This window comes from Magnolia sinica, chromosome 2 (assembly GCF_029962835.1).
Source record: "Magnolia sinica isolate HGM2019 chromosome 2, MsV1, whole genome shotgun sequence".
NCBI classification, from domain to species: domain Eukaryota; kingdom Viridiplantae; phylum Streptophyta; class Magnoliopsida; order Magnoliales; family Magnoliaceae; genus Magnolia; species Magnolia sinica.
This window is the reverse complement of record NC_080574.1, coordinates 30047548-30069996: the sequence shown is the minus strand read 5'-3', so window position 1 is coordinate 30069996 and position 22449 is coordinate 30047548. Positions and strand designations below refer to the sequence as shown.

The following is a 22449-nucleotide window of genomic DNA, read 5'->3' as shown; positions in this document are numbered from 1 at the left end:
GTGTCAAATGGTTACTAATATATGATTCTTCATATTTTCTATGAAAAATTATAGATTTGGATCTTCTATTTCAAGATTTAAGGGAGATGGTCAAGTTGCCGAAAATTAAGAAAAATCAAAATTTATCAATTTCTTGCAAATCAGTTACAATCTTTATATCCAAACACAAAATTAAACAAATATATAACCTATTTTATTGATTCTTCTTTTGCTTTTGAATACATTGTTTGTATTTCCATACATATCTTCTTAAGTTTATAAATTACATGAATAAATTTTGAATATATTTACATCAGTTTAGTTGGAAAGCACATATATTAGGACCCTACATAAAGAAAGCTCCTTTTATGTACATTTTTTTCTTTTTCTTTTTCTTTTTTTTTGTAATGTTTTAATTTCTGAGTGAGTATTGATGTCTTTTTCAACTGTTTCTAAAATTTCATTAAAAAATTTGACTAATTTCCCAATATTTCCATGTTTCCTAACAATGATGATACATTAAGCGATACAACCAATATATCATATATGATAACCAATATATATCTGTGTCCCAAGGATGTAATATATTATGCGATAATGATATTTAAAATATTGCACACATCATAGTGGAGCCCATCAAAGTTGGTGACGTCTTCACACCACCCAGGGCCGCAGTCCACTTCCCCCAAGCGAACGGATCAGTACCGCAATTTTTTAGCCATCTATTTATTTCGTACATTGTGGCCCACCTAATGAACCAACCTGCCCTATTTTTTATCTACCAAATTTCATTATCAGATAACCTCACCGCCTGTGCATTCTTTTCTTGCCGTCCATTTGATGGCCACCAAATGAAGGATTGATATTCCATACGTGATTTTCGTGGTACCCTACCTTCCCAATGGGGCACACGGTTTGGATGGTATCCATGGATGTATGGGTTATCAATCGTTTCTACCCATTCAAATCATCGTATGAAAATGATCCTGTTGCATGATTGCTGCAATTCCCTGGGCATGGACCATCTACCAGCCACAGGAAATATGGGCAGTCTGGATTGTCAGTTGATTCATCATCGGATTGGATAACACTCCTTAATACATCCATTGTTTTTCAGATCATTTTGCTGGTATGCACTTCCCTTGTTCCCACGTGACCTTTCCATCAGTGGGCCACACCAGGGAAAAGATAATGGACGGTGTGCAAGAACTAGGCTTCCGTAAGTGGGCCACACCATGCAAAAAATGGACGGTCTGGAAAATAGAAATGGACGGTCGAGAAAAGTAGAGAATGTACGGTCCAGATGTGCCATCAGTTGGCCACACCCAAAGACGGTCCAGAAAAAGGACTGCATCCATGATCTAAGCTTACATCACTGGGCCACGCCACGTGGAATTTGCAAATCTTTTATTAATTCACGTCTGCAAGACCTGAGCTTTCAGAATCTGCTACAGATCGTGCCATCAGTGGCCACACAAATAAAATGGACGGTCCAAAAAAAAGAAGAAAATACGATGGGCGATGCTATCAGTAGCGACAAAAATAAAATGGACGGTCCAAAACAATGCGGTGAGCGTGGATCGAACACGCGACCTTCAGATCTTCAGTCTGACGCTCTCCCAACTGAGCTATCCCCGCAATCTGTTAATGGCTTTGATATTTAATAATATGTATCTATACATCACCTTTAGTGGACCTAAAATCAAATGGGTTGGGAGCAATCTAGCCGTTCGATAAACCTAAAATCAGATGGTTAGATTGAAACTTACCTTTTTCTTCATGGACGCTTGATTTGATAAAGGGCCACTGAACATTTCTCATTTCAACCGTCCATCAAATGTCCAGAAATCAGCTGATTAGGTAACTAGTCAGTGTATTATTATTCATTTATTGTCCATCTAAACTTTGATGCACGATTTACACTGTTCAGTTCGAGTTACTTGTACACCACATTTACAAATTTTTAGTACATGTGTATCAACCATCACTTCCTGGCAGAGTAACAAGCTTTCCTCTAATAACAATTGTACTCTTACCCACATCTGTTTTCCTCATTTTGTGGAATTGAATGGTACAAAAGAAGTTTCAACATCCATGAAAATTCCCACGAGAAAAAATGTACCCATTTTAGTTTTTGTTTTTGGGTCCGTTTGGTTGCACCAAATATCATGAAATTTCAATTATTTTAATATTTTGCAATTGCAATCCGAATGGATACCTAAGTAACGGATGGACTTGGTTTGAATAACCAGTCTGTATCGGGTCAACTCGGACAGTTGGGACGATTCAAACTGAGTCGCCCATGTACGACTCACTAAGGCTTTTTAGGCAATGTTTATGTGGGGCCACTCATGATTTTGATCTAAAATCCATCCTGTCCATCCATTAAGTGTGTCCCTCTGTGTTTGGCCCCTGGCCCAAAAATCAGGCCAAAATAAAAATCTACACATGCATGTGCATCTACACAGGTATGAGATAAGCAATTCCCAGTATGTTTAATCTTCGACTAAAGTTCATTTAACTGATGAAATCATAGCTTATCTAGTTAAAAAGTAGCAACATTTCATCAAACCATGAGAATGCAATAATACATTGACCGTAGAAATTAAGGGGAAGAAAAAAAAACCTACCTATTATAAATAATAACCCAAGAACTCAGAGCCAAACCCCAGTTTCTTACTCTTTCCATTACAGAACCTCGAAACCTTCAATCTACTAAAATGTATTCATATACATCCTCTCACACTGGTCAAAGATTACGCAAAGCAGTCACAAGGCAACTTTGGCACACCATTCTTTCCAGCAACCTTCCCTTCTTTCCGATTACAAATTTGTTTTTGAAAGAAGAATCAACTGCAGATCTCAGATAAGATCGGCCACGTTCATTGGCATTTCGTCGATTTGTGTACTGTAATACTGCTCTATGTCTCTCAAAATCCTGATGTCATCACTGCGGACAAAGTTTATCGCCACACCCTGCAAACGACCACATCACCATGATACGAATGTTAGTTTACAATCACAACACAGAATTTGGGGCGGTTTGCTGACAAAATATTGGTTTCCCCATAATCATCAATGCATTTCCATTCAGGGCAGAACTACATGCATGTGCAGCCCACCTATCGGTGATCTAGATTGCTCGTCTCATGGGTCCCATGGTAGATGGTTGATGGACCAAAGATCTCCCATTGAATATTATGAGCAGTTAACCGTTCATTTACAGGACAGCAATTGGATGGCTGCAAATTGTTTGATGGGGGTTTTTTTTTTTTTGGTCAATTTCACCCATCATGGCCAGCCCACCAGATGAACTGTCTTGATCACAGAAAGGTAGGCAGCGGCGCCTGTACGGAATCTTGTCTTAAATGAAAAAATCTATTAATATAGGTTCTATATTTTCTCAAGACTTGAAGGTTGAAGACAATTCTCTATTCAAACAACACTACCAAGCACGTAATTCACACTCCCCAGAAGCATCAGCATTTCGTAAGCAATGTTAGTATTTCTCAGCATGACAGTCAACATTTTCAGCCAGAGAATGGGATAATACCTTACGCCCAAAACGACCAGAGCGGCCTATCCGGTGAATGTAAAGCTCTCGATTATTTGGAAGATCATAATTGATGACCAGAGAAACCTGAAGCAGCAGAAATGAGGCAGGGTCATGATTTGAATTGGGGGATACCGAGTCACATAAAACTGCAGATGGAACAACTTGGGAACGAAATACCATGACCGAATTGCAAATAGATCCCTTCATATATATATATATATATATATATATCCACATGAAAATAGATAGCAGTATATGTGCAATGCCAGAAAAAAGAGAAAAAAAGAAGAAGATGCTGTTGCAATTGAGCAGCCGAACCAATTTTAATACCCAGCAACCAGAACTGCTAAAATTAGCAGCTATGCCAGTAATATTTTCAAGCTAAAACAGTATCAATGACAAAGTACCATTGGGGTGTGTCCCACAACTGTGGGAGAGGAGGCTATCCCATGTGAACAGATGAGCATATTTTAGGACACGTTTAGTTAGTGTGGACACTTGTGCATGCATTGACACCTTGAGTTTCGCTACCAAATCAATAGTGAGGTAAGAACAGGTGGTGCCCTTTGTTAACTCAATTAAGTCTTCAAAAGAGTCGAGTGCCAGCAAAAAGGAGGAAGAGCATTTCCACTCTTACCATAAAACATATTCTATATTATTATTCCAATCAGTTCCGTTTGTACAGGAAAAAAAAAAAAGCATCTTATTTGTGGAGTCTTGAAACAAACTCCTTTTTTTCTTTTTTCCTTTTATTATTATTATTTATGGTTATGTAAGCTGGATTGATCCCGAGACCTCAATGTTGAAGCAAAGAGTACCTGGCACTGGAATACAGGCTTGAACCCAACTGAAAGAAACCTATTAGAAGGAAATATATGGCATGATGTACTTTGATCATTTTCAGAACTAAAGCATACAACAAAAGATTTCTAAATCCTTGCAAATTTCAGGTTTATCTCAAATAAAGGATTTAATAATAGGTTCGAGCCTGTAGCTCAATGGTGGACAATGTGTTTCAACATGGGCCTCAGGTTTGAGCCCAGCTTACCTACCAAAATAATAATAATAATAACAATAACTAATAATAATGGATAACAATAACACAAAGCATCTTATCCTAAACCAGTTGGCAATTTGAATTGCCAACTCATTAATCGAAAGCTAGCATGTCACAAGTTGCAACCTATCAATAAAAATCACAAGCATCAGCATCATTGTCCTGTCCAGCTATTTGGGGTCAGCTTTACCAATCCTATTTCACCAATCTTTCCCATCTAGGCAAACAACAGACAACCTGACAGACCAATACTTGCCTGCTGAACATCAAGACCTCGGGCCCAAACATCTGTTGTGATCAGAACACGGGTTGTTCCTGATCTGAACTCTCCCATTATTGCATCTCGCTCCTTCTGAGGCATGTCCCCATGCATTGAAGAGACTGTGAAGTTGTAGCTACGCATCTTTTCGGTTAACCAATCCACCTGCCCAAGCACAAATCAAGATAAAGTTTTGAACTTAATATGCAAGTACAAGCAAATGAAATGACATAAGATGGAATGTGGATTAAAAACCAGGACATAACTGAAAGAACAGTAGTTTTTAGAAGTTCTACAATATAGGACCATGGGCCCAAAACCAAACCCCCATCCAAAATTATTTAAATCTTGCACTTGGATGCATGAATTGAAGTCCGAATATTCAGATTGATCAAGAGCAAATGCCAACACAATCTTCTTCCCAGCATTCATAATGAGGAAATTAGAATTTGGTTATTTCCACTTTATTAGACTAAAATAACAATTTAATTTATGGTGCACCCAAATGTTCCCTTGGCCAGGAAGTCCATATCTCCATTGACAGTGAAATTTATTTATTCTTGAACATTCATTAATAGTGATTATTATTATATAGAGACATGAAAAACTAATCCAGTTCACTGGTAAAGAACTGGATCTGTCAGCCATGAAATGAGGCAAGTCGAGGTAGATTTGAGTAAATGAAAAATCAAGGGTGTATGATGGATGTCACCTTTCTCTTCGTGTTGCAGAAGATAACAGCTTGGGTGATGGTAAGAGTATCATAGAGATCGCACAGAGTATCGAACTTCCACTCCTCTTTTTCAACAGCAACAAAGAACTGTTTGATGCCCTGTCATAGGATAAAAGGCAAAGAGGAAAGATCATTTCCAGACACATTTCAGCAAGCATTTTTAACCAAAAAGAAAAGAAAGAAAAAGAAAAGAAAAGAAAAGAAAAAAGAGAAAGGAAACAAATCATTTACCTCCAAGGTCAACTCATCACGCTTCACAAGTATTCTAACAGGATCTGTCATAAACTTGTTTGTTATCTCCAAAATTTCATGAGGCAGAGTTGCAGATATCAATACAACCTACACAAAGCAACCCATACATTTCAGAACCAGCCATGATCACATTGACAGCAGAATGATCATGATCCGGAGCAGTAAGCAGATCCCATGAAATAGAGTGATGCAAAAGGCTACATGTAGCAACTTAAAACCACAAAATCAACCAAAAGTATAAATTAACATGGGACAAGTTGAATGTTAGTGCTCATAGAGTTTAGCTAATCCCAAATGTGTGTACGAGGCAGCCCACCAACATGCCACTACATGGATGAAAGCTCCAAGCCATCCATCAGGAGGGCATCACCAAGTAGATGTCTGTATAGAAAAAAATCACACCAGTCCCCTGATCAGGTGGGTAAAATATCAAGTAAAAAATGGACAGCTAGAAAAAACTTTGATGAGTTTTTCTACTGTTCATTAGTTTCTTATGTTGTCGCTAACATGACCAGTGGACCAGCCTGCTCCTTTGTCTAGGGCATCTAAATGTGAGACCCACCTGATGGACAGCTTAGATCTCGCACAAGTGCGCCATGTTGGCACATGCAGTGGTGTGTAGATGGATGCCTTATACAGACCTCACCATTCATAAATAAAATATACCATGAACACTAGCCTTTGCCTATCTACGACACACTTTTGATAAGGAGAACAGAAATTTTCCAGTTTGAGTTGCACACAGTACCTAGCATGGGCCAATTGAATCAGAATCAGGGGCACAGTGCGAGATAAGTTGGAAAATACTACAATGTGGCATACCTGAAGCTCTGGTGGAAGATATCTGTAAACATCGTATATCTGATCCTTGAATCCTCGGCTCAACATCTCATCAGATTCATCCTTTTTGAATATGATAAAGAGGGTCAATCTTGAGATAGAACAGTTCAAGACATACATGTTCAAATTTACTTTTGATCAATAAAAAAGATGTCGAAAAATATGAAGTTATGAACTAACAAGGACTAATAATTTGATTGCCCTAGTGCGTAATGTCCTTCTCTTGATCATGTCACAGACTCTGCCTGGCGTTCCAGAAACCACATGAACTCCATATTCAAGCTTCCTTATATCCTCCCCAATACTCTTGCCACCAATGCATGCATGGGCTTGTACATTTATGTAATCACCAATAGCCAGTATCACTTTCTCAGTCTGTGAAGCAAGCTCTCTTGTAGGTGACAAAATCAATACCTGTACCCTGCAAAAGTGAAAATGTGACCCATCAGACACAACAGACCAAAGCTGAGAATTGAAGATGTATCATGGAGTCCACGAGATCAATCTTGTAAATTGTAACGAGATTGGCCTTTCTACAGTGGAGAGGTGAGTGATGCCCAAAAGAGGATCAATCCCAGATTACCTAAAAAAAAGATATAATTGACACTAAATTCTGGCATGGGATTCCACAGCCACAGGGAAAATGGAGAAGACGATGAGAATAAGAACATGCAGACACCCACACAAGTAACTGGAAGAAGCTTATACTTTAACTTCTACCGAAACAAGGATTTTTAAGGGATTAGGTCAAAACTTAGGAGAGCAAAAAAGAGCAAATAATTATTATTTTTTATTTGATACAAAGTCCAGTACAAGAGCAAATACTAACTTCTGTATTGTTTCTTTTCTATTTATTCTATATCTGTTTTTTTTTTTTTTTTTGGAAACGTGAAAATATATTAAGAAAAGAAAGAAAACAGATACAAAGAAAGGAAGAAAAAGGAACAAGAACCCACAGAAGAGCCCCATGAATCTAAGGCCTACCCAGAAGAATTTACATCACCCACTCCATAACACAATTATACAGCTTACACAAAATCTCACCCCCGCTAGACGACTTGTTCTCGAAACAACGGCCATTCCTTTCAAACCATAGGCACCAACGCGCTGCCAAGAAGACCAACTTCTATCTCTTTTTACAGAGCTTTCCTCCTCCCCCTACTTCCCACGACCTGAGGTGGTCCTGGATACGAGCCGGGAAAACCCAAACAACTCTAGCCCGCTGAAGGATATTGGAACAAATGCTCCTCGAGAATGAGCAATGAATGAGAAGGTGGTCCACAGATTCTGCGTCCGTCAGACAAAGGGAGCAAACATTTGGAATACATAGGCCTATTGTTTGCAGATTATCAACAGTGAGTTGAGGATACGATTTCTAGCTGCCAACCAGATGAACACTGCAACTTTAGAGGGGGCCCCATACGACTAGATGAATGCTGTGCAAGCAGGGTTAGGTTGGGGCGCAGCTTGAGTCAAAATGCTGTAAAACGATTTAACGGAGAAGGATCCTGATTTGGCTAGAGTCCAGACCACCAAGTCTTCATCCTCAGGGTCCACCAAGAAATCCTGTAGACGAGCAAGGAGGGAAATATGGTCCCTGATTTTGTCATCTGTTAGATTCCTACGAAAGCATGGAGTCCAAACGCCTCCCGAGTCAGTCCAGGAAAAACAATCTAAAACACAAGCTTGAGGGGAGGATGAGATCTGTGCCAAGGTGGGGAAAGAAGAAGCCAGAGTGGTGGAACCACACCAAGGGTGGAGCTAGAAGAGGGTTCTAACCCCATTCCCCACCGAGAAAGATATGTACTGGAAAACCTAATCCCCCATATGGTAAAAACTCTTTCCACAAGTTAGACATTCTGTACGGAGTAGATCTTTTAGATCTCCACCCTCCTTGCTCAACCCTGCATTTGGCTTTAATCACTAAAACCCACAAGGCAGCCTCTCCCAAAGCAAATCTCCAAGCCCATTGACCAATGACAGCAGAATTAAAAGAATGTAATTTTTTTAAATACTTGAGCCTCCCTCCCAAATCAGTTTACAAACCTCTCTCCAACAGAGCAGAGGGATTTTTCTAATTGGAGCACTTCCTTGCCACAAGAAATTCCTCTGAAGCCTGTCAATCTTGATGAGAATCAATATGGGGCAGCAGAACAACGACACAAAGTACGTTGGGAGGTTAGAGAGAGAAGACTTAAATAATTCCTCGTTTTCACTCCTATTGTTACTAACATTGCACTCCATATATTTAGCCTAACTAATTTTAAATCCTTTAGATTATAAAGCATCTCTCCATATATCTAGCTTTGCATTTTGTCAATCAAAACTATGTCATCTGCAAGCAACATACACCATAGGATTTCTTCTTGCTAAAGCCTCGTTAACTCATTCATGAACCATGTGAGAAGGCACAGGCTCAATGCCAACCCCTTGTCCAAGCCTACAGTAATTGGCAACTCACTTGTCTCTCCACTTGTGATCCTCACATTTGTCGTCATTCCCTTGTACAATCACGTCAATATATCCTTTTGAAACTCCTTTCTTCCCCACACCCACTAGATTAACTCTTTAGTGTCCCTAGCTTATGTTTTTCCTAAATCAATAAAGATCATGTGGAGATCCTACTCTCCTTATATTTCTCCATCAATTGTCAGAGTAGGAAAAGAGCTTCAGTGGTAGACCTCCCAAGCCTGAAGCCAAATTGATTTTCTTATATAGTGCCCTCATCCCTTGGGCTTTCTGCAACCACTCTCCTCGAAAGTTTCATAGGCTCATAAGTTTAATCCCACGAAAGTTAGTGCAACTCTATATTACGGTTACAACTTGGGTTCAGGTCAACCTAAACCACCTGAGTTTGGGTCGGATCAAGTTGTCAAGGTCCTTAGGTTGGGTTTGGGTTGCAAATCACCAACCCAATTTGAATTAGGTTGGGTTTGGGTTGAGTGAATTCTGGTTGAGTTGGGAATAATCACATGTATTTGTGTCGGCTTGCGGGTTGGGTCCTCTCGAGATTAGGTTTGAGCTCGGGGTGACCCTTAACTTGAGCCCACCTTCCCGAGTTGCACCCATACTCTCTGTCTCCTTTATTCTTATAAATAGGTACCATGGAACTTTTCCTCCATTCATCCAGCATTTTATTTGATCTTACAATCTTCTTGAACAACTTTGTCAACTAAAATAATCCAATATCTCCCATACACTTCCAAAACCTCTTATTACTATACCATCTGGCCCGAGGGCCTTTTCTGCTTGCATCTTTTTCAAAAAAATTTCACTTTAAATATCCTAATCTTATGAAAGTATCTACGGCCCATATGTCCAAGCATGTAGTCAACAAAATCTCAATCAACATAATCGTAGGCCTTCTAATGTAGGGGCATTTTCACACCGGGCTCGAGTGGGGTTGCTTGTGGGATGCAGGGGCACACTCGGGGTGGGCGGCCCATGTGAGGCGGTACCCATGTGATTTGGGGGCCACGAGGGGGGTTCGGCCAAGGTCTTAACGCATGAGATGTGGGGCCTGGGCTATGAGATAAAGGGATTGATTCGCCATGCTCTAATAGTTTGAGCTTTTAGAGCAAGTGGTTAATTGTCCTACATCACCTTCTCCATATCTACTTTGCATGGAATACCTGGTTTGAAGAATTTCTCTCTAGAGTGAATACAAATACATTAATTTAGAATTAAATGCCGCTAAGAAATTGACCCCTAGGGAGATTTTATCAAATGAAGGTAGCACCATAAACAATTGGAGCGTGTTTTTGCAATGACCATGTAAAGACTACGTACTCATAGGCCTAAAGTCTTCCCTCAATCTTGGGGAAGAGAATTACGAAGGTAGAATTAATACCACCACTCAAGTTGGCCCAATAATGGAATTCCATCATCACTTCCATGATCTCGTCTTTGATCATCATCATCATCTCATCTTTGATGAGATCCCAAATAACCTTGATCGCAACCAAACAAGAAAGCATATGCCTAATTCTATGACTTCTTTGGAAGAAACCCTTATTAGGAGTTCCATACATTAAGATTGTGAACCACGATCATGATATGCACGAATTGATCCATCTCCTCCACCTACCTCCCAAACCCCATCCTTGCTAACATAACTTGAGGAACTTTCAGTCAACACAATCATACGCTTTTTCCATATCGACTTTGATGAAAAAGTTATTAAAACCTTGTGATAGTCGTCCACATTCTCATTTGTAATAAAGGGCTCATCCAACACCATACTACCCGTGACAACGCACCAGTGTTTTCGGTAGCGCTTGTAGCATAGCTAAAACACTACATAGCGTATGCAAGTAGCGTAGCTCCCTGGTAGCATAAGCTACAGGGTACATAGCGTAAGCTATAGAGCATGTAGCGTATGCTACCTAAAATCTCCTCTTTTTTTCTTTTTTTTTAATACTTTTTTTCTATGCTAGTTCGACATCTATTTTAAAATCGTATTATGGTGGTGACTCATCCGCATCAAGCGTGGCACTACATTAGATCAATCTGGACCATCTAAATTGTGGTCCATATCGTGGATAGAGCACTTAGATCAATCCAAACCATCCAAATTGTGGTCCATATTGTGAATTTGTGATGTTTCAATATAAAAAAACGATGTCACACTTAGAGATGTCTAAAGGCAAAGAGACAGATTTTGCGTGAAAATATGTGGTTGAAGATCCAAATTTATAGTAAAAAAACTCATAGGAATCATGCATTTTGTAAAATTTATCATTTTTCTATTATTTTAATTAAAAAATATTAAGTATCGTGTAGCTTACGCCACACACTATGTAGCTTACGCTACACACTATAGAGGGCCAAACGCTACACTATACGCTACACATTATTTAAAACACTGCAATGCACTTTGAAGAGCATAATACTGCCAAGGTTCTTCCACAATCCAAAGACTAGGGCTCCAATAGTTTTATACACATTGCTCACAAGGTTGATTGGTACAAAATCATAGACTTCTTCTGCATCCTCCTTTGAGATCAAAGATATGAAAGTGAACCCCATCTCCTTGGTGATTATTGCTCCCTCACGAAATTCCTCAATAACTTCAATGCCTCCTTGGCAAGGTATTCTGTAACGATAACGGTGGCCATAAAAACCACCACCATTACCTTTACGATATGGGCCGTAAGGTTGATAGGGCCACCGTAACGGCCGTTACAGTCTCTTTCTTTTTTTAAATTGCAAAAATAGCTCGAAAAATATGCATCTGCCCTATAATGTTGATTTTATTTTTATTTTTTTTTAATCGAAAAACCTATATCTGCCCCATAACGGACCATTATGCGGTTGTTATGGCTTTTACAAGGGACGTAACGAGCTATTAACCACGGTTATGGGTCATTTTTTTCATAACGACAGTTACGGCCAACGTATTCTGTAACGGTAACGATGACTATAATGGCTATCACTGTTACCTTTACAATATGGGGTGTAAATTTTGTTATGGTCTCTCTCTTTTTCTCTTTTTTTTTAAAAAAAAAAATTGAAAAAAAAAATCCAAAAAACCTGTATCGGCCTCATAAACTATTATAGGGCCTTTACAGCCTTTATGGGGGGCGTAACAGGCCGTTATGGGTCTTTTTTTTTTCTTCTGCAACGGCCATTATGGCCTTAATGACCCTGCAACGTGTAATGGTTTCCACCGTTACCTTTACATAACGGCCTTTATGGCACACCATGGTTACAGCTGTTATAACCCTGTAATGTGTAACGGTTGCCACCATTACTTTTACGTAACGGCCTTTACGGCACACCACAATATCCCAATATCTCTAATAAAAGATCATTGGAAACAAATCAGGCCCCGACATCCCATCCCCTTTCATGTCACAAATAACACATTGATCTCCTTCGTTGTGAACCTGTCTTCCAAACACTTAGCCTGTTATGTGGAAAAAGATTCAAAATGCACACCATTCACTGTAATTTGGAAGGGAATTCTATTAAGAAGGCATTCTGGAAGTGACTATGCATCTCCAGATCTCTTTTTCTAAGAGGTAAGCATTGCTTTCACAGATCCTGCAATATGATTAATTCTTCTTTGAGCACACTAGCAATTACGTGGAAGGACAAACTCGACCAATTAAAGTCAGGAGCGTATTGCTAGAAAAGATCTTACAACTAAGGAACATCACTTGCTACTGTTGTCCTAGCTGAAAACACAACCACGACATTTGATTCCTGGATTGGTGACAATGAGTAGCCATTTGCCCATTTTAATAAGTAACATCGACCCCACATTGAAATCCACCAAGAGCAAGGCTAGCTTAGGTCCACATGTCAAAAACACTGAGCGTAGTCCCACGCTAACCTAGCCACTTTCCAAAGTAGGACCCCTAAAAATAGTGTCTAGAAATTCTTCCTCACCACCATGTCTAACTCCCATCTAGACAAGTAAGTCATTGTCCTTGCTCTTTTGCTTGGAGAAGGAAAGAGATACATTGTTGATCACTGAAAAATGATCCATCATAGACTTAAAGAGTATATTCCAGCACTAATCTCACACAATCCACTATGACATCATTCTCGAGAGGCACTTGGAGCCACTTCAATCCAACTGGTTAATTCAATGGAGGCATAGATGGTAAGGATAATCCACCCACTTTGAGCTCACTCACCTACCTGGCTACCCCACATTTGCATCAACATCCAAAAGCATCTTCACTCAAGCGTATGCCAAAAACCTCTTCTCTAAAGTCGTCAAGTCTAACTCCAGGACTTAACCAAAATGGGAGCCAAGATAATCACTAACTCTACCCAATCATGAGTTGGAATGCTAAAGAGATGAATCAAAATTCCCGTACTAGTAACCACTTTAGATGGGCATCAAACCTCTGCCTTAGAGAGAGATAGGGCTTGCTATAATAACATCGCTGACAAAGACTTGCTATAATAACATCGCTGACAAAGACCCCCAAGATTAGAAGGTTAATAAGAAGTTTGGAGATAACCGAGCCGTTGATGTTTCTGACTTGTCAAAGAGAACAATTGAAGCCCATCTTTGAGTCAACTAAGGTTAACCTTTTGTAATAAACAATGGCGACTACACTATGCACCAGGTCCTTAGTTCTCCCCTCAACAAGAAAGGTGAACCTAGACAACTTAAGGATGAACTTGAGCCAAACTAGCAATCCCAAAGACAAAGGGGTCTCCAATAACATCTCAAAAGATATGCGCTTTGACAAAATGCAGCCTCCTTCACAATATTTCTTTGACGTCATGAAGCATCACCTAGTAATGGAAAAATAATCCGGATTTGAAACTTTCCTCATGTTACCCTCGTCTTTCAACTTGCTCACTTGGATTACCTTACCTCCTAATCTCCTTCAATTCGTCACCTTAATGGCATTCATCACTTCATCGAGATACCATAATCTCACAAAAGCAAAACACCTACTGCGTCTAGATCTTGCCTGGAGAAATGAAGATATCCAAGTTTTTCCTGAACTTACCGTAAACCTCACTCAAATCCATTGGAGATAGGGAAGGAGATGTTATAAATGAAAATGGGGAATGGGCCTTTAAACCAAACACATCCTCTGCAAGTGTATCTATGATTGCATTAGCTTCCCCAGATACATGATGAAAAAAAAAAAAACAAGATAAAAGTTTCCAATTACATGTAACTTCATTAATGAGGAGGCCATTCTCAAGGGTTTTGCATTGCAAGACAAAGCTCACTTGCCAACATTTATTGAAACCCCAACATTGTTAACATTTGCACAGACTAATGCGACTGGTCACATAAGGCCTTTCAAGCATCTGATGACTACTGCCCTACAACAGATGCTATTTCGAGATGAGACATCCAGGCCAAGTGCCTTGGATTTCACAAATAATAATAAAAGATATATTTCATGCAGAGTTTACATGATTTGCTATTTAAGATGTGAAATGTCCTCAATCTTGTCTTTCATCCCAACTCCCAAGTGATTAATGGTTTCTTGTTAGCTATTTCCAGGCCATTTAAGGGACAACTTCATTAATGGAATCATCTTCTGTGATGCATTTACGGGACAATGCTAAGATTATCTGGTCTAGTTGTAAAATAATTGGTCCTTACTATTCAAACTTTTTCTATACCATCATGGATATTGTAGAACTTATATATGATATTATATTATACAATAGCAATGAGCTTTTTGTTCTCACTTACAAAAGTTACTATGAACTAGAATATATTCAATGTTGTTGTTGATTCGCGTCCAGGTATCATTTTCCTTTTTTGGGGATTCCCATAACTACTCTGCCTAAAAGCAATGCCCCAGCTAGTCCTGGCTCAGGTAAAGGACAGTTGATGTCAGGTAAGCAGCTGGTTGATGAACTTTCACCGAGCAATCATGCGAAAAGCTAACACCAATATCCAGGTCAAGGTTATGATGATGTCGTTGAATCCCCTTCTACAATAACTAGGCCATACTACCATCCTCCTCAAGCAATTTTGTCAAATGGCATGTGTGGTACCCATGGGGGTTGTGCGGATATGCAATTGCACAATCGCATATGCTGTCACATAGCCCCCAAGAATAATTTTTTGAAAAAAAAATAAATCATAAAAATCAAGAAAAAATAGACAATATTAAGTAACCATACTACAAGTGTAGGGAATATATATATATATATATATATATACATATATATATATATATATATATATATATATATATATATATATATATATATATTTATATATATATATATATATATATAAAGTTCTATTACCAATTTTATTAAAATTTTGTTATATTTATTACATCTATTAGAATATAACAAGCCAACTCACAATTACTCAAATGAATGCATATACTAAAAAATGTGGAAAAAAACCAACATAAATTTTATTGATGTGATTTTTGAACAGAGAGAATTCAAAATAGAAATACATAATACAAAATCAAAATTTAAAAATTCAAAATTAGCTTAAAAATTGTAACCTGTGAACCCCTTATAAAGAAGAATGGGAGCCTTGACAAAGAGAGATGATTCTAGTCTTGTAAGTCTTGGATAGTATTACATTGAGTGCTTAAAAACAAAGATGAAGAATAGAGAAGTAGAGTAAGACAATATTAGAACGAGAGAGTAGAGAATGCATAAGGAAAATGGGGGGTGAGAGTGCTATTTATAGGAAAGAAGACACAAAAAGATCAAGTCCCCAACGGTCATAACCACTGGGGGATTATGCCCTTGCATATTCAACATGAAATGGTATAATCGCATATATAGGGAATAATGATCGCATACTTTTGTAGGCGACCACATAGTCCAAATGGTTCAAAAAATCACATATGCTAGTATGGCATATGTGATTGCATATGCAACCACATATGAAATCATTGCTCTCAAGCAATCCCTTAAGCCTTGGATTTCGACGACATTGGAGTCTCTCTAGTACCCTAGGCACAAGAAAACCAACCTAACTTTCCGTTGTTGCCTTTGAAGAGTGCATCTATTCCAGGTGAACATGGATTTCCAAGGGAACCGTCAAAAGTTAACATTCAAACCACAACGGCATTTAGACCAATGATCAATTCTTTTCTTCATCTTTGAGCATCCATCCAACGCCATATATGGCACATCAATCAATATCAAAGTCTAGCAAAGGAACTCTACAATGATTACTCCTCAAGGAAAACACACACGTGCGCACACACACGCATGCACGCGCACACACATTGAAGAGCTTCAAGTTCCATCCTTCCTTGGCCTTGCAATGGAGAAAGACGCGATATCCACCATTTCCTCTGCTTCCCAATACCAAAAGGACGAGAGAGAGAGAGAGAGAGAGAGAGAGAGAGAGAGATTGATTTCAATGTCCAAGGAAATCCAACATGAGTATCACGTTCTCGCCACTCAACAAAAAAAAGCCTCCTCTCTAGGAGAAAAAGACTCCCCAACATTTTTTTAGAAGACTCATCTTCCCCTCTACAACAATTACCTGATAAAAGATCTCACCAAAAACAACGCGATTGAAAGTGTTTGACAATGCTCTAACATCGTATTGGAAGGAACAAGAAAATCCTTTATAACAACGAAGTCAACAAGCACCCTACGTAATCTCTATAAGATTAATCTCAAAATCTCAAAGGTAAGCAGAATACTTCAAACCACCTTGACCCTTACGCTCATTAACAATCTCTGACCAAAACCTATTTTCATAGAACAGGGAAACAATGTGTTAGATATAATTCTCGAACCCATAAGTCCGCCCAAAATCTAACTCCGTCCCCACACCCTACCTTGAACATAATTCTTTGATAAAGCCTTACCCACAACCTATAAAAACAAGCACCACAATTAACTAACTTCCAAATGCATAAGCATTTTCCCTTATATTAATATTTCTAAGTACCCACACTCAATGAAGCCCCATATTTATTTGAAATGATTGTCCCCCCACAAAGCTTGATGCTTGAACCCAAACCTCCACTATCCCTTTGCAAGCGAAGCAAACCACAAACTACATTGATCATGATAATTACAAAATTACCACAGCCACAAAAGCTGCCCCAAAACCCTAAGCATGGGATTACATTCAGATTTTCATAAAATTGCATCCAAGTGGCATGCATACAATTCAACATGGAATGTCGGATTATAGTCGAATGTCCGATTTCCAACTCTTTCCATTTTTCATGAGCACTATCCAATGCTAATTTCAGTCATGGCCATTTCAGGAGGAAAGAAAGAACGAAAAAATCTGCGGTTTTGAAATTTCAACTCGTGGTAGAACTTTGGGGGGGGGATATGTTGGTATCAGAAAGAAAGACCTATTTCATATCCACGTGAGCCAAAGTGTTCCAAAAACCATCATCATTACCATTATGATATGGGTCGTAACGGCTGTTACAGACCATTTTTATTTTTTGAGAAAACTGTTACGAGATTGTTATGGACAGTTACAGGCCGTTACGGCTTTTTTTTTTTGTAACAGCCATTACGGCTGTTTTGACCCTGTAACACATAACAATTATGATTGTTACTGTTATGTAAGAGTGCGTGTTGTCACATTTCAAAAATAAAAAATAAAAAATCATTAGATGGAAGATATCATAGCAACATGGACGTGGGATGAGTTCAAATATGCTATCTATGTTTGCCTTGGCGCCGTAGAATATACACGCCCGGGTGAGATGTTGTCACGACTGCAACAACGTGGAACAATGTAAGAATACGAAGATGAATTTGAACGTCTTGCAAACCTCACAACTAAACTACCCAAATATTTTATGATTGATTGCTTCATTGGAGGGTTACGCAATGATATTCGGAGCAAGGTTTAAACTTTTTCATCCGACATCCCTGGCCAAAATTTTTGTATTGGCAAGATCAGTGGAAGAAAAGATCGCTATAGCCCACAAATCCAACCATTCCTGCACGGAACGTTTTCTTCCTTTAGTTGTTGCTACACAGTCCACACCCAACTCATCCACAGCCCTTGAAATCATTCCTATCAAGCACCTTACACCATCTGAAATGGAGGAATGGTGTAGTCAAGGTTTATGTTACAAATGCAATGAGCAGTTCCATCAAGGCCACCGCTGCAAAAAGAAACAACTCTTTCTCATAGAGGGAAAGTGGCTGGAAGATGACCTCGAAGGACACTACGTGGGAGACTTGGGCGAGTCTCTCTTCTCAGTTCCCTATCTCCAAATCTTGAGGACAAGGTTCTAATGATGGATGGTGGTATGATGAGGTCTCATCCAAATCCCATTTGAATTTGAAAATTTCAATCTTCAATTCTCCTTTGAATTTGAATTCTGCTTTTAATTGTCAGTTATTTTCTATCATTATTTTTATTTAATTATAGCTTTATTGTGATGCTTATATAAGAGAATGCAATGTAATCCCTTGAGGTAGTAGAGAAATAACATCTATCTTTCATCCATGTCTTCTTTCTTATATCTCCCGATCATCTTCTTTCTTATTCTTTTCTAATCCTTCTTCCTTGTCTTCTCTCATATCTCCCTCAATTCTCATCATCTTCCTTATTCAATCCTTCTTCTTCACACATCCGGTTAAGGCACGTGTCACTATTGAAATTCTACAAAGGGTAGAAACCCAAAAACCAGAAATTATGTTTCTTTCGTCCTGACCCAAATGCGACCAAATTTGATTTATACAATTCGACCATCTCACAATCTTAAGAACAGAATCAGTTTTAAAATGAGAAAGGGAGAGGGAGAGAAGGCAGGGGATTCATACTCTCGGGAGGCAGTATCGATCATCTGGCAGACGGTGAGGGCAATCATGGAGGTCTTGCCGGTACCGGACTGGGCCTGGGCGATGACATCACGGCCATTGATGATGGGCATGACGGCCCTCTGCTGGATGGCGGAGGGCTTCTCGAAGCCGTAGGCATAGATACCGCGCAGGAGATCGTCTCGGATGCCCATCTGGTCGAAGCTTGTGATGGCCTCCACGCCGGGGCTCGTCTCGAACACCGTGCTGTCATCGTCTGCCGGAGCGGTCCTACCTGGCCCGTTCCTGTTCCGCAGGACCACCGAAGTAGTTGCTGTCGCAGCTGCTGCCATATCTCTCTCACAGCTACCTGCTTTTCTACGTCTTCTTCTACAGATTGAGAGAGGTGCGAAAAATCAAAAGAAACCCTCGCAACCGTTAGAGAGAGTAGGAAAAGAAATGGAACGCGGCAAGACGGATCTTTTATAGCCGCGGTAGGGTAACTCTCGCTCGGACGCGGATTTCCTGCGAAGAAGTTCCTGCGCAAGGATTCTGAGTGGAGCCCACTGTAATGTTTGTGAGAAATCCAACCCATCCATCCGTTTTTCGGAGCTCATTTTAGAACATGCAACTAAAAACGAGGAAAATCCAAAACTTAAGTGGGCCATACGAGATAAAACAGTGGGAAAGGAATGCCTACCGTTGAAACCTACCTAGGCTCCACCTTGATGTTTATATTCCATCCAAACCGTTTATAAGGCTATTTTCTGGGCATATTTGATTTTTCAAATTCATGGTAAATGCCGTGTAAATATCTACCTAGTACAATTTCACCATGTTTGAAAATTAATAGTAATTTATGCTACCATGTTGTATATGACGTATTCATGTTGTCCAATCTACTTTACTTTGACATTTTGAAGCATGAGCTGAAAAATGAGGCAAATCGAACGTTGAAGTGGCTCACACCAAAGTAAACGGTGGCTTAGGATGTTTTTAAATGATGGGTGTTTGATTTCTTTTTTCCTATGGTGTGGTTCACTTGAAATTTAAATCTAACTCACTTTTTTGGCTCATGCCCTAAACTTAGTAGGCATAACGGATGAACGGTGTGGATAATCCACATACATCACGGTAGACCTTACAAAAATTTGACACAATCCCCAATTTTAGTCTTGAGAAAGGTAAGAGCCAAATCAATCCTAAAAGATGGCGTCATAATTACACATGCAAATAATTATCACCTATTTACACGTTTACTTTAGGAAAACGAACAGGCATTGAGATGAAGCAAAAACAACGTCAACTTAAACTGATACAAAACCTTTCCTAGTGGTATAAATGTTTCAATGGTGGTCACTAAATCCCCACTTTTTCCTCTTGTGTGGCTCATTTAGGTTTTGGATATACCTTATTTTTGGTCAGATATACTAAAATGAGCTAAAAAATTAGATGGACAGATAGGCTTTCTGAAAATCACCATAGTGGGCCCCACACAAAATCCTTGTGCAAGAACTTCATGTGAAAAGCTCCGGCATGAAGTTCTTCGCATGAAGTTCCTGTTTTGTGAGTTCCCATGCAAGGATGCTGGATGGGGCCCACCGCCATGTTTTTGAGAAATGCATACGGTTTCATCCATTTTACGAGATCAGCTTAGGACGTGCAACAAAAAATGAGGTGTATCCAACACTCCTTGTGGGGCCATACAAGAGGAAATAGTGGGTATTCGGTAAGCACCGTTGTATCATTTTACTTTTATGGCAGTAAAAGTTTTGTATCAGGCTGTACTTTTGGTGTTGTCACTTCATCCATTGGGAATGACCTTGCATAGGGTTTGGATACTATATAAACATCAAAGTGGAGTTTAGGAAGATTTCTCTTTCCCCAATTTTCCCAATGGTATGACTCACTTGAGTGTTATTATCCACCTAACTTTTGGTCAAACTCAGATGAGATCGCAAAATGGATGGACAGAATGGATTTCTCACATACATTACAGTGGCCCCACCCAACATCCCGTTGGAAGGCCAACATCCCGTTGGAAGGCTTTATGACGCAGGGATGAACGTGATGAGGATAAATACTCCGAATTCACGGAGCTTCTCTGGACTCCTCACAGAGACTTCTCGAATCCACGAGGAAAGAAAGCAGAAAATAGAAATAAATTCTAATAAATTCGAAATTGATTAATTGATCAATAAAAACGAGTTTACAACCCTTTAAATAAGGGTACCAAGCAATGGGAAAGAAATTAGAATCAAACTACAACTCAAACTCTTAGAATCCACGACTTACTATAAATAGTAAACTTACTACTTATAGACGGTCGTGATGTCTACTAGTGCGCAAGGTTTTCGGCCAAAAATAGTAAGTGTCCTATTTGGCTTCACCAAACCATTCTCCTAATTATTCTAAGCTCTTTCCACGTTGGGCGCAACTCTTAAAGCCCGACGGATGAAGAGTTATAATCAAACTAAAACTTACTATTTATAGTAAAAACGAAATTAAAACAGGGAAAAGACCGTTAATCCAGGAGTTTTTCGCAATTCCGGGCTGCGCAACCCTGCATAGCAGGGTTGGTTGGCTTCAGTAGCTTGTTCTACCCCAAAATCATATATTTTACGTCAGATAACTCATTCTGGATTACAAGATACGCCCGATTTAAGGTTCGATGGTCTGGATCACTTCTATCGTCGACCGGGCCTTTTCTGATCCATCTTGGCCATGTAACTGTCCGCGACCTGCTCTACATCAGTCTCCTCCACTTCAAAAGAACTGGTCCTCGAGTTCTCGTCATGCTCTGGTTCATGATACTCGGTCAGGTCCGCGACATTGAAAGTCTGTGAGATTGCTATGTCATCTGGAAGATCAACAATATAAGCGTTATTATTGATCTTTCGGATGATTGGGATGGGTCTAATCTTCTTATTTTTCAATTTGTAGTACGTTCCGGTCGGAAATCTCTCTTTGCGCAGATGTATCATAACGCGGTCGCCCACCTCGAACACTTTTTGTCGCCGATGCTTGTCCGCTTGTTCCTTGTACTTTTCATTCGAGGCATGTAGCTTGGTCTGCACTTCTGCATGGATGCCCATGATCTTATCTGCCATATGTTCTGCTGCAATGCTCGTGCCCGGGTGCTTGGGTCGAGGGACCAAGTCAAGTGTGTGGCGAGACACTTGTCCGTAGATAATCTGGAATGGTGATCTCCCTATCGAGCGATTCACCATGTTGTTGAATGCAAACTCTGCTTGGGACAAGGACAAATCCCACTGCTTCGATTTTTCTCCTGAAATACAGTGAAGGAGGTTTCCCAATGTGCGATTCACAACTTCGGTCTGCTCATCAGTCTGTGGGTGGTAAGCACTGCTAAATTGAAGTCGTGTATCGAATCGATTCCATAAAGTCCGCCAAAAGTAGCCAATGAACTTCGTGTCACGATCAGAAGTAATGGTCTTGGGGACCCCGTGTAGCCAAATGACCTCCTTGAAAAATAAATTCGCCACATGTGTTGCATCGAGGGTCTTCTTGCATGGGATAAAGTGCGTCATCTTTGAGAAACGATCTAC

At 39.6% G+C, this 22449-nt stretch overlaps 1 protein-coding gene and 1 non-coding gene across 2 annotated transcripts; both read right to left on the bottom strand.

The window, feature by feature from the left end:
• Positions 1-1544: 1544 nt before the first annotated feature.
• TRNAF-GAA (transfer RNA phenylalanine (anticodon GAA)) lies at positions 1545-1617 on the bottom strand. The gene has a single exon. It is a non-coding gene; the product is annotated as a tRNA-Phe (tRNA).
• An 852-nt stretch (positions 1618-2469) lies between these two features.
• Positions 2470-19345, bottom strand: LOC131236855 (eukaryotic initiation factor 4A-3). Its single transcript, XM_058234342.1, has 8 exons — positions 18905-19345; positions 6857-7097; positions 6659-6739; positions 5816-5923; positions 5564-5683; positions 4849-5016; positions 3533-3619; positions 2470-2955 (listed from the first exon to the last, which is right to left on the bottom strand). Exons 1-8 carry the CDS (start codon positions 19231-19233, stop codon positions 2842-2844), a joined length of 1248 nt encoding a protein of 415 aa, XP_058090325.1. The 5' UTR covers positions 19234-19345; the 3' UTR covers positions 2470-2841.
• Positions 19346-22449: the final 3104 nt, after the last annotated feature.

Excerpts from the sequence above, each read along its gene's own strand:
- LOC131236855 (XM_058234342.1), bottom strand. The coding sequence starts at position 19,233 with ATGGCAGCAGCTGCGACAGCAACTACTTCGGTGGTCCTGCGGAACAGG. Across the intron at positions 5,684-5,815 it reads GTGATGAGTTGACCTTGGAG|GGCATCAAACAGTTCTTTGT; the intron begins GTAAATGATTTG and ends ATCCTATGACAG. Across the intron at positions 5,017-5,563 it reads TCTGCAACACGAAGAGAAAG|GTGGATTGGTTAACCGAAAA; the intron begins GTGACATCCATC and ends GTGCTTGGGCAG.